This window comes from Anoplopoma fimbria, chromosome 9 (genome assembly GCF_027596085.1).
Source record: "Anoplopoma fimbria isolate UVic2021 breed Golden Eagle Sablefish chromosome 9, Afim_UVic_2022, whole genome shotgun sequence".
Taxonomy (NCBI): Eukaryota; Metazoa; Chordata; class Actinopteri; order Perciformes; family Anoplopomatidae; genus Anoplopoma; species Anoplopoma fimbria.
In genome coordinates, this window is record NC_072457.1 from 23996416 (window position 1) to 24012084 (window position 15669).

Sequence of the window (15669 nt, forward strand, 5' to 3'; positions counted from 1 at the left end):
CTGTGCTAACATGCTAGCAGGAGGCTGTAGAGGAGCTCACCTGTCAGCCGCAGCTTCACCGGGCCGTTCCTCCTCACCCCTTGGCTAGACATCCCCGTCTGTGTCCCAGCTTGATGCACGACCACAGAAGGAGTTTAACGCATGTGTCAGATTACAGGTCTGGAAAAGGTTTCTCCCCCAAAAACAACCCCTCTGCTAGCTGGCGTTAGCTCCTAGCATCACCACAGCACAGCACAGCGACCGTGTCTGCAGCACGACGCCCGCATGGTCGCTCTCAGAAAGAAATAACAAATGCAGATAACTAAGTCTGAATGAGCCCCTCGGTGCTGTTCACGGGTGTCGGTACAGATCAAGCGGACGGCTCGTCCTCCATCCAGACAGGCTTCTGCTCCGTCCGCACTGCTCGGGCTGAAGTCAGTCAGAGGACGGAAACAGAACCAGGGAGGCTTTGGAAGCACATCCGGCGTGGGCTTTCACAATAAAAGCACGATGAAACATATGTATTATACTATACAGTATCCTTTTCTACTAAATACGAGAAATATGAATGATTGGTTATGATTATAATAATATACCGCTATTAACATAATGGGTATATCATTTACTTGTGTTTTACCTGATTATAATTGAGTGTACATTATACAATTATTTTACTTTGAATTTAAAATACTCTGTATCCGGCCTTAACTTGGATAGCTTGACACAGTCTATGTGACATGAGAGAACAGTGAGGATTCACATATAGTTGAGTGGTTTTAATTTATAGGCTACTTTAAATACATCAATAGACTCTCCACTCTGGATTAATACTGTTCACAAGGAGTTCAGTTCATTATGATCGGGGTAAATGCTTTTAGAGGACTCATTGATGACATTAGAAACCTGTGCAATACAAATACACTGTGCAATACTAGTTATTCTGTCTGTATATATAATATTTCAGTTACTGTGGATTCTTTACTGTTTTTATTGCTCATTTATAATACTTCTTTTGGTCTTGTTTTTTTTTTACTATGTCTCTTGTTTGCACTATCCTCTATGCTGCTGTAATCCTGTAAATGTCCCCGCTGAGGGACTATTAAAGGATTATCTTGTAATAAATGGTTACTTTGACAGACAGAATTTCATCAACATACATATCTTCAAAAGTAAACGTAAATGTAAGGTCATTTATAAGCATGATGCCGCCACCAGGGGCAAAAAAATAAAATCAAGTCACAAGAGTTAACAAAACATCTTAAGTCTACGAGTCTGGTTCTGCTTGCTATATATGAGCCATTGTGGCCTTATAGTGTAATGCTTTAAAATGCACTGAAACATAGATTTCATTCATAAAATAGTTTACAATACACTATAAACACAACAGGACACTTACAAGATGTAGGCTCACAAGTATAACAAATAACCACAGTGTCACCTAGTGGTGACATGGACACAGATCCCCATTTCTCATAAGAAGTCATTCTTATCACCTCGTTCACATCTTTTTAAGCAAATACAGTAGGCGCATGACCCGGTGCATAGGCCGTTTATTTCTGAAACATCCGTATGAAAAGAAAATTGTGCAGGAGTAACATTTATTTACAAATATTTCTTTGAAACTGGGAGGGTTTATCTTTGTACTGTCATGTACAAGGATGAAATGTCTAAGAAAAAAAAAAAAATACAAAAATATCAACAAGATACAAGGAGACGGTTTGGTGTGTTAAAACTGGAAGGTGCTTTGATCCTCGGGGATCTGGAAAGTATAGCCGTCTGCTGTAGCTTCAGGAACCACGGACTCATCATCTTCATTCTGTAAGACAGGAGGGACAGGGGGAGAGAAGCATTACAGGATTTACCAAGTCTTGGCATGTTTTAATGATAATTTGATGGATTGAAATAGATTCTGTGGACCAGGACCAGCTCTGTCAGCCAAAAAAAGGGTCTATTGTGAATAGTATTAAAGACAGATCATTGAAGCAACAAAAGCCTTTGGACAGTCATTTCCCCAGGAAAGCAAAAAACACCCTATAAACATTAAAACGAGCATTATATTCTAGAATCAGAAACTACTTTTATTCTTGCATCATATCCCACATTTATTCTTTGGCAACAATAAATACCAAGGAGTAACCACATAAGTAACGCCTGCCACCCTGCCAGATCTGCCAAGACTGTTTTCATGTAAATCTGTTCATATATGCATGGTCACACATGAACCAGTTGTTAAGCAAATTCACATCTTCTCATTTGCCTGGTGACAATGTAGTCATACTTCCTCTGCCAGTCTAAATTATTTTCATGTTTGTGTAGAAGGGAGTGGTTGGCATTCCGATTTGTAACCAACTGTCAAATCGCACAATTCAGCACAAACACATTTTGGAAAAAAACTAAAGCAGCGCATAACAGATACAGAAGAAAAAATAAAATATAAACTCAAGTTTAAACAAAATTAAGCGATGATTTCTGCTTGGCTTGTCTGTAGGGACCCCTATTGCACTAGTAACACTTACCTCTTCAGAGAAGAATCTGTCTATGATGTTGAGAGAGGCCTTGTAGACAGCTTCGTTGTCATGGGACTGAAGTGCCTCAATCTTGTCCAAACCACCCAACTCCTCAATCATTAGGCAGAGTTTTTCAATCTCACCAGTTTTGTATGCCATCTGTGGAGAAAGAAAAAAAAAAAAAAAAATCAGTAAGACTAAGACTTGTGATCATCCACCTTAATCTGTGACTGTCAAGAATCCATCTGACTATAATGTGACGGAGATTAAATTCTGCAAATCGCCCTATTTCCTAATCTCTGAAAACCAAAATCTTAAACCCTTATTTCCTTGGGATCAAAAAAAAAAAAAAAAAAGGTCTGCTGGCAGTAGTATATGTAAGACTACTTTAAAAAGCATATTTCTCTTAAATTATTTTCTTTCCTGCAGTTCTAGGCAGTAATCTACAATCTACTCTTTATTCCTAATTGCGCGGCTGGCTGGTTTGAATTATAGTGCATTTACCTTCACTTGCCAAAACTTTAGCACAATATTATAATCCAATTTACTTCAAATCCAGTATAATAGTTCAAGTCTCTATGCACACAAACATTTTAGACGCCATCTCTCAGCATACAGAATGAACTCCTGAAAAAGTTGGATCCAAAATGTGCCTTTTTTAACATTTATCATATCAGACATAGTTTTTGGAGTCCAGGGATATGGTGTGCTTTGACATAACAGTTTTCTAAAATATCTTTGGAGGGGTTTACTTTAGTTTAATGCCTCTACAACTAAATTGTTACGCAATGATCTTTCAACGTTGCCAAAAATAATTTGTGTGAAATACGGTAAATAATCAGATATAAATTGACTTTCATAAACACGAAGATGAACGGATAGGCTGTACAGCAAACTTCACAGGTCACATGCAATGTCACACAAGTTGGTGGTCAAATCTACTTGGCATGCAGCATTTTGATTAAACTACACAGACAAGCTTGCTGTAAGCAACTCCGAAAGAAAACATAGCAACAGGTTCTGGACAATATACCTGTAAAATATTGTTGATTGCGTCCAGGATGACCAAGATGATTTTGCTGTCTCTGGCTGTCAGCAGGTTGAGCAGAGGCTCCAGCACATTGCACTGGACCAGGAAGGCCACTTGTGCCACCGTTCCACCGCTGGTATAATTGGTGACCGCCCACACAGCCTCCTTCTGAGTCTTGTAGTCTCCCTAAACAGAAATCACATCTGGAGTTAAACCAGTAGAACCACTAAAGACATACTTAGTGAACTTTAATGAATAAACGTGAAATCATTATAGATTAAATCCACACAAAATTAGTTTATCTGTTTATAGAATAAGGAAACCCTTCATAATCTCCCCCGTCCACGCTATCAATACAATATAACTTGATTTACTATTAATTGATCAATGTAGTTGATCCAGCTATATTTTCTGACCTGTTGGAGGATCTCCACCAGCATTGGCATCAGGCCAGCATTGACGACCTCCTGGATCTGTGTGTCTTTTCCAGCAGTGATATTGGACAATGTCCAGGCCGCTTCCTTCTGGATATTGGACTTGTGGTGACGCAGCAGGTTGGGGAACATTGCCAGTGCACCTGCATTCAGTACACACTGTGTCTGCTCGTCTGTCCCAGTCACAATGTTGCCAAGTGACCGCAGGGCTGGAGTCTGGGAGGTGAAGGAGAGGTGAAAGTCAATTATCTGTAGTGTTCAGGATTTAGGAATATTATAAAAAGGAGGAATGGTGGTGATGACAATGAATGTGATAAGATACCTTAATTCTGTCAATGTTTATGTTACAATTAAGTTTATGTTACAATTAAGCCTCTAACAATGCAATGCAACAGCAGACTAAGCTTGATTTCCAGTTGCAATGGACCACATTGCACATCTGCACCAAAGACTTCAGCCTTTGTAACAGTAATCTGTCCTAAACTCAGCCAACAGACCACAGTGAACATATGTAAGAGAATTACAACACAATTTTTTTTTAAATACAACTGGACGGAGATATTTTACTTGACCTTTGAGGTAAAACATATGCAGGAGGATTGACACAAAAAAAGGAAAAAAACTTCTTGTAGAGCACTGGTATTTGTGACCATACAAGGGGCACTCTTGGATCCAATGGAACACGCAAATAATGTTTACCATTCATCAAACACGGTCATTAATACAGAATAAAAATCAAGATAGCAGCTAATTCTGATGGATGAAGGCAATCTCCATCGATAGATATTTCCTTTGAATATCTCTGTTGTACTAATTGAATATGAGCATCGTACACGGTGCACTAACTGCCATTTCAATTGTTACAAACGACAGTAACTTTGTCTGAAAACAAACTCAACACCACGTACCACAATGGAGAGCTCCCCACAGGCTAGCAGCTGTACCAGGCGGGGCACTAGGGCAGCCTGCACCACCACCTCTATCCTCTCATTGGAGCCGTCGGTCAGGTAGGACACGGCCCAGCAGGTGTCGGCCAGAATCTCCCTGTCGTCGTGGTGCAGGAGACGCACCAGGGCTGGAAGCAGCTGCTGCACCGCTGTCAAAGGAGGGGCGGGGTTCTTGTTCCGACACAGGTTGGACAGCGTCCAGGTGACATTGCGCAGGTATCCAGACTGGTATGGTGGATTAAGAGCCAAGTGTTGGTTAACAACAACAAAGTGTCACAACATGACAGTTGTTAGAGTAACAGATACTTGGATTAGTCACGCTTATTCAAGGATTTCTGGAAAGAGAGCCATTGCCCAACGAGGGCAGGGCGATAATTCAATATGATCATTTATAGTCTTTCAATGGAATCATACTCGGTTTTAAATCTCAATTTAAAACTGTAGTCTTGATCTGATAGCTCCACATTTGTGTGCATGCATGCAAACACTGTCAGTGTATAGCTGTTCATATTTTTAAAAATAAATCTCAGTTATTTCACTTGAAACTGTTATTTTCATTTTGGACTAAAGTTCGCTATTAAAATAATCAGTACTTTTTATTTGTCAAGTATTTCAGTCACACAGGAGTAAAGAAAAATAGGTTTTACCCTGTGGTTATTTCATATAGACTATGTTATTTTTATGAATACAAGTAAACATGATGGAAACTCACAGGAAACACAGACAGGTCAGGGGCCGCCAGCAGGGCTAGGAGGGGATGGAGACCACCGTGTTTGATCACTAGGTCTCTGTAGTTGGATCCATCTCCTAGATGGGGGACAAATACAGTCGGGTTACTACAATAGGTAGTTGAGCATTTCAAAGATAGATCTGAAATGACAGAACCTTAAGCATGTTCAACAACTACCATCATATGCAAGGGCTGTTTTACACCATGATATGTTTTAATACATTTACTGACTGAGAAAACTACTACTGCTGCTACTCTGATAGACAATAGGTTCCTTCTAATCCTGCTTTAAATCACGTTTTGGCATTGAACTCACTTTGTTCAAACAAAACCTTTAAGATTTAAGCACACACCCTTTTACATGAATTCAAAATCCCTCAGTTTTAAATCCTGTGGAGACCAACAACACCTCCAGACAAAATAAAAGGAAACATATCAATGAAGGCAAATACATTGAACAACATAATGCAGTGGAGCATCAGAAGTAAAACAAGCGACGCAAAACACAAAGAGATGTAGAAAGTCGTCGGCATGCGGTACCTGCGATGTTACCCAGGGCCCAAATGGCCTGTTCGCTGATGTGGGGGTGGGGTGATGCCACCAGACTGATGAAGGCCGGGATGGCCCCACCCTCCACTACGGCAGCGGTCTGGTCTGAGGTACCCGAGGCGATGTTTGTCAGGGCCCAAGCTGCCTCAAATTGGATGGGGGGGCATTCAGATAGCGCCAGAAAACTAACAAACTTTGGGATGAGGCTGGCAGCAATGATGGTGTCAATAGGTGGATGCTTTTCTCTGGAGAGTAGTCTCCTGTACACCAGGACAAAAAAAAAAAAAAAACAGTTGGGGAGTTGATGTTTAACACGTTTGGGAATAGATTGATTTTAACCGCAATAAAGACAGCCAAGTACACAAAAGAATATGCTGATGATTCATAGGACAGCAGATGATGAAAGACTGGAGAAACCAGAATGACCACCTTACGGTTGTTTGATTATGCCAGCCAGTGTCATTAAAGTCTTCATCCATGTCTGTCCAAAATATGTTCACTTCATTATTTTATCCTATTAAACATTTGTGTGCAATTGGCATAATTAGCGTATGAATTCTTGAGTTATGGGCATACACATGTTTTAAGTGGCCTTGACCTTTGATTGTCAAATTCTAAATCAGATCATCCTTGTGAATAAGTCAACATTTGTGCCAGAAATGATGAAATTGCCTTCACTCGTTTGGAGTTATATCTCGAGATATTACGGTTACCGGGTGGACGATCAACCCAAAAATCCATTGTAGTTGTAGCCCTTTCGGCTACACAGATATCTAAAATATTTAAATTAGAATAGAAACAATAAAATAGACTTGTGGTAGACTTAGTTGGACAGTGTGTAAGCATACAATGCCACAGTAATACAAGTTTACTACAATAGCATGTCAAAACAGATCGGTCGAGATTCTTTAAAACGAAGTTACCTGGCTGCCTGCGTGGCATGCAGCTGATGATCTAGATTCTGGCTGTTTACTCCTCCTACGATCTCCTCCAAAGACCAGGGCTGAGGAGGCTGTGGAAACAGGAAAAGGAGCAGATTATCTATCTGTCAAGCACACCCGGGTTTAAAATAACCCTCAACATGCACGGCAGCATGCTCTGTATCCGTTTAGGTCTGTGTTACAGGATCAGGACAATGCCATTCAATTGTAACAAACCAAAAAGGAAAAAAGAAAACTGGACTTGATACTTGCTTGCTGTTGAGACTATATTTATAAGTGCAGATTTGAAGGAGTCCTAATCTAAAAAATAATATTGACAGTGGCCATGCTAAATCAATAGGCAAGTATTGTACAATGAAGTGGAAAAAGCTTCACAAAGCTTATCATTAGGTAGACATTTGACGCCAAGTTTCACATTAACCTTTGGCCCCCGGATACAAACAGAGCGGGCCTGCTTTTCATCAATCTTTAAGGTTCACTCTGACCACACGCATTCACCGAGGGTATCGTTAGGCATGAAAGCTGTTAGTCTTTTGTGGCCAACTAAATTATACAAACAGCAGAGTCGCTGCCCATCCTTCAGCGCAGGCTGAAAACTCACCTCTTCAAGAAGTTCTACCCTGAGCCTTCCGCTTACCTATTACTGTATTCGTATTAGTTTGTTTCTGCACTGTACTTTTGCTCTGGTTTATAAGATAAGATAAGATAAGAGAATCCTTTATTAGTCCCGCAGCGGGGAAATTTGCTCTTAGATGCTTGTTTAAGAAAGGAGATGCACTTATGACTTCTGGTGACTAGTAGTTCTCTTGAATACCTACAGTACCAGTCATAAGTTTGGGCACACCTTCTCATTCAACTACTTAGAAGAATGTAAAATATAAAACATATTCTGGTTTGTTGAGCATTTGTTTGTTTACCACATACTTCCATATGTGTTCCTTCATAGTTTGGATGTCTTCAATATTAATCTACAATGTAGAAAACAATAAAAGATAAAGAAAAACCATTGAATGAAGGTGTCCAACCTTTTGACTGGTACTGTATGTTGAATACACTTATTGTAAGTCACTGTGGATAAAAGCGTCTGCTGAATGACTGTAATGTAATGTAATGTAATGTACAATCACATGTCAGACATGGAAACCAGCTGTGTGTGCTTCTGCTGCGTCCTCTCCATCAGGTGCCCGGTGTGTGGAGGGGTCTACCTGTGCGTTGGGGTCTTGTTCTTGCAGAGGAGAGGTCGGCTCATCCAGGAGGCTCTCCACGTTTCTCCTCTTCAGGATCTGATCATCCTTCTTTGCTTTCCGCAGCTCCACGTTGACCTCCGCTCTTCTTCTCCTGAGCTCCTGAAGAAGGAGAAGAAGAAGAAGAAGATAAGATAAGATAATCCTTTATTAGTCCCACAGCGGGGAAATTTGCAGGCTTACAGCAGCATAGAGGATAGTGCACACAAGAGACATAGTAAAGAAAGACAAGATTAAAAAAAAAAAAGGAGAGAAGAAGGAGAAGAAGGATAAGGAGAAGAAGAAGGAGAAGAAGGAGGAGAAGAAGAAGGAGAGGGAGAAGAAGGAGAAATTAGAAGGAGAAGAAGGAGAATTAGAAGGAGAAGGAGAAGAAGAAGGAGAAGGAGGAGAAGAAGGAGAATTAGAAGGAGAAGAAGGAGAAGGAGAAGAAGAAGGAGAGGAGGAGAAGAAGAAGGAGGAGAAGAAGAAGGAGAAGGAGGAGGAGGAGGAGACATGTATTGAGACTCATGGTTAACCAGCATGCTTACTGTCACCAGGCTGTACTCACATTGGCATCCTTCCCTTTGTTTTTGAACTGGGTGAGACGAGCTCCGGGGTCGTTTCCAGCGGACATCCTGCGGATCAGACAACACAGACAATAGTCTCAGTGACGTCAGCGGGCCGACGGGCAGCTAGCGGGCTAAAGCTAGTGAGGCCGGTTATCTAACACCACGTGGTGACGTCTATTAACACCCTCACACAGCCCCGTGCAGAACAGCGTCGGTGATACACTCGCGTTATAACAGATCACCGTGACTATCAGTAAATACAGGACGTGTGTTGAACATGTGCATGAGGGCCACAGCATGTGCGCCGTGCTTACCTTGAGGCTTCTTGTAATTTTCTTTTTTTCCATAAGTGACGTCACGTGAGCTGTATATATAGACCCTGTTGTTCTGGCTTCTGATTGGTCGGTGCGGTACAAGCCCCGCCCATGGGTTTAAAGAAAACGCTTCAAACAACAAAGCCGTTGTCACAGGCAACCACTTTTTTCTTAAGTATCGCGAGATAAAACCACCACATCTTTGTGGGTTTTTTTGGTTGGTTTTCACTGGGCCATTTGCGGCCATGTCTAGAATACCCACTGTTAACTAAATCACAATGTGTAATTATATATAAGATGCGAAAACGCGTGATTTACCGCCAATTGTGAAACCGGCTTTAGTATTCATAAGCATTGTTTTCCTGTAATGGCTACGTATTGACCCAGTGGCCTAATGGATAAGGCATCAGCCTCCGGAGCTGGGGATTGTGGGTTCGAGTCCCATCTGGGTCGCATTTAACTCCTTTTCGGGGCATTTGTAAGGGTGAAAATATATGAGAATTAGATATGAGAATGAGTTGGTAATCCCTGAAATGATTCATTAATAAGTAGTGAACAAGCTTGGGTAATTAGCAATTCAGTTAACTTTTCAGCAAATAAAGCAGCCACCAATTACAGGTTGAATTGTATTTACTGTATCTAGAATACAAGACATCTAAATGTTTAAACGCAAATGTAACATCAAAGCACAAAAACTGCCATACTAAATAACACATTATGGTTAAATGTGGTGCCATACTAATACAAATGATTCATGTTAAAATATATATGCACATTTGAGGCACCAGGCTGAGACACCAAGGCCTCCGGTCCTGTGGAGGGAAACCAACATGATGGTCCAGGACTAACCAAGACTTTATACTTAGCTTTGATTGGATGCTTTGCATGTGTCCAGGGCTCTGTTAATGGGAATATGCAATGCTTTATTCAACTCTTCCCACTTCCTGGTGAATAATTTGCAAACTAAAATGACAGATGTGATGAAATCCTAAATTATAGTAAAAACATTTAGGTCTATACTTTCTGTATTTTTATTATCTTTTTTCTACACATCTTCACAGTTGATTTCTGCTTCTACAAGATTACATTGCATTACATCACATAAGACAGTTATATTTAAACTGTGACCACTAGAGATTAACATGACGCTCATATCATGTTCATTTGTGATCGTATCGGAAAGCTTTAAAAAACTAATTATAAACTCTTTAAAACCAATCTAATTAAATGATGTGTTGCAGTTCCTCGCTGTGGCCGCCAGAGGGCAGTAAAGACTCGTTTATATTGAATACACTCAGGTAGACTACACCATCACCTCCACCACTGACCCTGAAGTTGAGTGTCAAACAAGTTGGATAAAGGACCAAAGCAAGAAAATCATAAGTACAGAAGGTTTTGGTTATTTTACAGACCAGAAGAGAAACACAGTTATCTTTAATAAAAAAAAAAAAAAGAGAATACCTAGACATAACTGTATTTCCCCTTTAATATTGTGAACAGCTATGGCAGCATTTTTTGCACTCCATTTTTTGAATGAAGGGAGTGTCCTGTCAAAGTGTTTACTCCTGTTTCAGGGACGTCCCACCGTCTCGTGTCTCCTATAAAGATCCCAGGACTCCGTCTCTGGAGCAGACCTTGAAGTGTGTCCACACTGAACATCGAGGATGACAGGGATTATTCTGTTTCTCTTGTTTCTAGGGTTTCCTCTTCACAAGACAGAGGAGCATGTTGTCAATGGTGAGTTTACTCTTTTTTTTTTTTATTTAGTATTTGTATTTCTGTACATTTTTATGTGTTGGAGTATAATGTTTTTTTTCTTCTTTTAGACGCTCACTTGTTGCTTTACAAGTTTACATTTTGAATGAGGTCCATTTATTTTTACAAGTACAATTTCACAGCAACATGCTCTGTTGTGATTCATTTATTTTGTTATTAACTGCTCAACACTGAGGCAATCTGTAGCTTTGGATCTCACCATTACAAAATCCTTCCAATCAGTATGATTCTAGTGTTTGTCAAAAATATCAAAAATAAAATAAAAACTACAAAAAAAGGTGAAAGTTTTGTCGGCAAAATTCCCATGAGGAAATATTACATCCCAAAACAAGTATGTGATTTGGATAAAATGCTAAGTGAGGAATATTTGGCAGCATTTCATAACTTTGATGGATTGGGGTTCATTATATATATAATCTAATATCTGAGCTCTGGATTCTTATCACGTTAGTTATTTACAACCCACTTATGCTAAGATCAATGAGTTTCATTCTCTGGAGTAAGTCTCACGATCAAAGTTCCTGTTAAACCTCAAGTTAAGGTACTAACACTTATCTCTGTCATACTTTATTATTACGCTTAATCAGCTAAATATTGTGTTTCAGGGAACATCATATAAATTGAATGAATCAATTGTTGTACCTTACTGCAGAAGCAGAGGGGCTTTGATTGCACATTAACACACCAGATCAATTTGAAGGAAATGTCTAAGTGAAGTACGGCTTTTTGTTTGTGTCAACCCAGAGCTGTACTCTCTGATAGAAAAGGGTCAGACCAGCTTTGTGGATCCAGCTTCAAACAACCAGAGCTGGGTGGTGGTCAAAGAGCCCTCCCTGCCCATCAATGAGCTTCTGGAGAAGAGCAGCAAGACCGGAGAGTCCAAGTTCACCCTCCATCCTCTACCGTCTGCCATCTGGCCCAAGCACAGTGACCTGGCCCCCGTCCCTCGCCACCATGGCCCCCACAACAAGAGCAAAAAGGGCCCCAAGAGCGACCGTCTGGTGGAGCACAACAGCGAGAAGACCAGAGCAGAAGTTTCCGGACTGCTCCCCAAAACCCCGCTGACTGGAGCCGCAGCTGCCGTCACCAACCGCACTGTGCAGAAAACCAACCAGGACACCCAGTCCAACATCAGTCCTCCTCAGCAGGGTGAACCAGATGGACACCCCAACTCCAGATCCAGGGGTCCCCCCCTCACACCGCCTCAGACTCAGCCGCACCAACCGGCCCCTTCGCCGCGCAAAGATCCCCCCAACAGACGACTGGACCCAGAGGAGAACCGGCCGGGGAAGTCCAGTCTCTATCAGTCTGGTATCGGTGCAGCGACCCGGAACAACAGCCGCCCGCCAGTCATCTTCAACCGGCGCTCCTCCAGCCTGCTTTACCATTTTGACATCCTGAGACGAGGTACGGACAGATTTGTTGTGTCCTCAACTGTGTATCGATACAGGGTTGTCCAAACATGAAGCATCTTTGATTGTTACTTTATTGATTTTGAGCTGTATTAGTTTTTTAAACTCCCCTTTTGGGATTATCTCAAAAGATTGAAATGATGTGAGACTTTAGCCTTCTGGGAAAATATACTCTATGCTCAATATCCCAATAATATTAGATTACACTCTTACAGTGAATAATTACTTCAACCAAACACAAAACGTTTGTATTAATCACTGAATGAAACCACAAACTGTAAAAAAAAAAGAAAACACAGTAAGTTTTCTGTGGGCTCAGATCAAAAAACATGTGATTCAACAAGTTGTATAGATATAGAAGTGTCACATGCAGGCTCATTTGAATATATCATCCCCAGTTGGAGTATCTCCACCCTGCCCTTGAGCGCTAGGGAGCAGGGCTTTCTCTGATGGGGCCTTAAAGAGACAGGCACTAAAACGGAGCGTTTCAGACAGAAGGTTAATACAGGTATATTCAGACAGGCAGTTTAAAGAAAATAATGTGTTTTTTCATCATTAAAGCATGTACACACGTTCAAGTGGAAACCCAAAATACAAGTATGAACCTGAACATTAGCAACATATCTCCCCTTTAACCTTTTGTAATGTAAAATGTATCTCTTGAAAAGTTAAAAGAGGCTTATCTTAAGGGTCAGTCCTGACAAAACTACAAATTTATCAAAATGTCTTTGACAAAAAAAAAATCAAAAATTGCTCAAAGCCAAATTTGTTGGTGTTTCCTGGTGGCCTATAAGTTTAACATACTGTCCATGTCATTGAAATGTCCCTGCTTTGAGTCTGGACGAGGACTTTTGTTGCATGTCGTCCATCATCTCTGTTCCCACATTTCCCATCACTCTCCACGGTCTCCAGTCTAATAAAAGGCTTCAAAATACCTCAGAAAACACCTAAAAAAAAAAAAGACACATTTGTTTTTACCTTTGTGGGAATGATTCAGTCAAGCAGTGATATCACATACACTAGAGTTCATAGAGTTCACTCAGACAGTGATAAAGACAGTGATGGTTTGAACCCGTCCACTGTTAGTGAACATCCTCCACCACTAATTACAACCACTTCCCTCAAATCTGGCTTTCAGCGTTTCCCTCCGTGTGCAGTGAGGTTGTAATGAAACCAAAGCAAAGCCAGTGAGAAGCTCCTGATGTTGTGATTAAGATGGGAAAATGTGTCTCACACACACACACACACACACACACACACACACACACACACACACACACACACACACACACACACACACACACACACACACACACACACACACACACACACACACACACACACACACACACACACACACACACACACACACACCGCCTCCTCCGGTCCCATGTGGAGGAATGCGACGCCTGGGTTTTTGTAATGACAATCTTGTTCTTTTCTAATGACGCTGGAATGAGAATCTGGCAGCAGACAGTTCCTCTCTTTCTCATCCCTCCATCCTGTCGTCTGCCTGTCTTCCTCTCCACAGAGTCCGACTTCACACATGACGCCTTCTGCATGAGCGAGTGCAGGAAGGAGAAGGAGGAGAGAGAGTATTACTGCTACAGTGAGTTTGGTAAGTACGCAGCCAGAGACAAAGGCAGTGATTTTGTCACAAACTTAAATTAAATGCAGGAATAGCTTAAGAGGGTCAATATAGATCAAATAATTAACATGCATGAATATTTTTGACCCATCCCTGGCTTTATGGAGGTAGATATTAACTAATTGATCACTATCTACGACTTAAAAGGAGAGTTTTTTTTTTTATAATAAACCAGTATATTAAGCCAATAGCTGTGGCAGCTAAACGTAAATTTTTGTACTATAAGTAAAAGTTTAAAATAATAGTTTGACACTTATGGATTGGAAATTGGGAAAATATATAGATACCACGCTCATGTAAAGTTCTTACAGGGGAAAACACAGCTAGCCTGGCATAAAAGCAAACAAACATATTTCCCAAAATGTCAAGCAAATCCTTTACAAAACATACACATGTGCATATACTGAATGTAGATGTTGAAATATGTGATATACATATTCATATATGATGTTTGTCATGTCCCTTTCACAGCGGTCAACGGGATCGTTCACGACATCGATGTGGTGCGTAGAGGAATACGCCTCATCACGCTGATGGTGAGCAGTGACGGCTTCTACAAGATGAGTCGTCTCTACGTCACCCCCGACAGCTTTTTCTTCAAAGTTCGCCTTCTGGTCCTGGACACCTACAAGTGCAGCAAGCCCTGCCCTGACATCAAGCTCGGTGAGTGTAGCCGGGTTAGTCAGAAGCCTCATGAAAACAAACGGCCGAATGATAAAGATCTGATTTGTTTAGTTTTAAAACTAAACTTTGAAAGTGTATTTATTACCTATATTAAGTTGTTATTCATTTATGGGGTTTATAAAAGAATAAAAAACCTTTTCTGATACTCAAGATCTGTTGATACTTCAGATTTAAGAGAAGGAATGTGAAAAAAAGGAAGTGTCATGACCCTTGTCTCTAACAAGTTTCCACCAACGTATGCTTGTGTGGGATCTGGGAACTCAGCAAAAGCAGTGATATCTACTTTGTTTAGTGCAAACTTTACAAAGTGCTCAAGTGTGCACTTTCTCCCAGTCATTTCAACATTCACCCTGTTTGGTTCCCAAGGGACCAGATACATTGTGATGGGCCAGATCTACCACCGGAGGCGTCACCTTCCCAGTGACCTCCTGAACCTACTCGGGGGTAAACTGAAGCCCGGAGACGGCCTCCTGCGAAGCAACAACTACGTCAAGAGGTTCAACAAGCGGAGGCACCAGAAAGCGCTGGAGGCCACCCGCTCCAGGTGTAGGTAAACCAAAGATAAGACTATCGCCCCCTGCTGCTGGGGAAGAGACACTGCAGCTCACCTGAACTGATCATAAGTAACCCCCTCAGTATTGTGCAAGACGGGAGACGTTCTGCAGAAGGAATGGATTTATTTTCACATGGACTGCTATGAGGCATCCAAATCCTGGTTCACATTTTTTCTGTAAAGTTCCTGAAAAATGGACTTGTGGTCTCTTTGATAGAAAACACAAGCAGCTTCAATTAAATGGATTTCCCCAAGATCATTTTGTAACGTTTGGGGCATGAAACAAGGATTGTCTCCACTATCATTTTCTTAAAAATAGCAACTCCACTCAAACTCCTCATTCATTCATGGCTGGTTCATGAAGTCCCTACAA

General features: G+C 41.1%; 3 protein-coding genes and 1 non-coding gene across 4 annotated transcripts in view; 2 read left to right on the top strand and 2 right to left on the bottom strand.

Annotated features, from left to right (window-relative positions):
- LOC129096001 (E3 ubiquitin-protein ligase SMURF2-like) overlaps positions 1-425 on the bottom strand; it is a 54579-nt gene extending 54154 nt beyond the window's left edge. Inside the window, exon 1 of the mRNA XM_054604638.1 lies at positions 41-425. Within this exon, the coding sequence (XP_054460613.1) occupies positions 41-92 (52 nt within the window). The 5' untranslated portion in view covers positions 93-425. The remainder of the gene's footprint in view (positions 1-40) is intronic.
- Positions 426-1513: 1088 nt separating this feature from the next.
- On the bottom strand, positions 1514-9265 carry LOC129095483 (importin subunit alpha-1-like). The gene is made up of 11 exons (XM_054603939.1): positions 9224-9265; positions 8909-8975; positions 8323-8463; positions 7100-7188; positions 6168-6436; positions 5610-5704; positions 4859-5122; positions 3933-4166; positions 3520-3702; positions 2496-2645; positions 1514-1795 (listed from the first exon to the last, which is right to left on the bottom strand). Exons 2-11 carry the CDS (start codon positions 8972-8974, stop codon positions 1706-1708), a joined length of 1581 nt encoding a protein of 526 aa, XP_054459914.1. The 5' UTR covers position 8975; positions 9224-9265; the 3' UTR covers positions 1514-1705.
- Positions 9266-9603: 338 nt separating this feature from the next.
- On the top strand, positions 9604-9676 carry trnar-ccg (transfer RNA arginine (anticodon CCG)). The gene has a single exon. It is a non-coding gene; the product is annotated as a tRNA-Arg (tRNA).
- Positions 9677-13949: 4273 nt separating this feature from the next.
- Positions 13950-15297, top strand: LOC129096499 (UPF0450 protein C17orf58 homolog). The gene is made up of 3 exons (XM_054605302.1): positions 13950-14029; positions 14531-14722; positions 15110-15297. Exons 1-3 carry the CDS (start codon positions 13972-13974, stop codon positions 15295-15297), a joined length of 438 nt encoding a protein of 145 aa, XP_054461277.1. The 5' UTR covers positions 13950-13971.
- The last annotated feature ends 372 nt before the right edge of the window (positions 15298-15669 follow it).

Coding starts and splice junctions, on each gene's coding strand:
- LOC129096499 (XM_054605302.1), top strand. CDS start 13,972: ATGAGCGAGTGCAGGAAGGAGAAGGAGGAGAGAGAGTATTACTGCTAC. Junction 14,030..14,530: donor TTACTGCTACAGTGAGTTTG/GTAAGTACGCAG, acceptor TCCCTTTCACAG/CGGTCAACGGGATCGTTCAC. Junction 14,723..15,109: donor CTGCCCTGACATCAAGCTCG/GTGAGTGTAGCC, acceptor TTGGTTCCCAAG/GGACCAGATACATTGTGATG.
- LOC129095483 (XM_054603939.1), bottom strand. CDS start 8,974: ATGTCCGCTGGAAACGACCCCGGAGCTCGTCTCACCCAGTTCAAAAAC. Junction 8,464..8,908: donor ACAAAGGGAAGGATGCCAAT/GTGAGTACAGCC, acceptor CTCCTTCTTCAG/GAGCTCAGGAGAAGAAGAGC. Junction 7,189..8,322: donor AACAAGACCCCAACGCACAG/GTAGACCCCTCC, acceptor CTGTTTCCACAG/CCTCCTCAGCCCTGGTCTTT.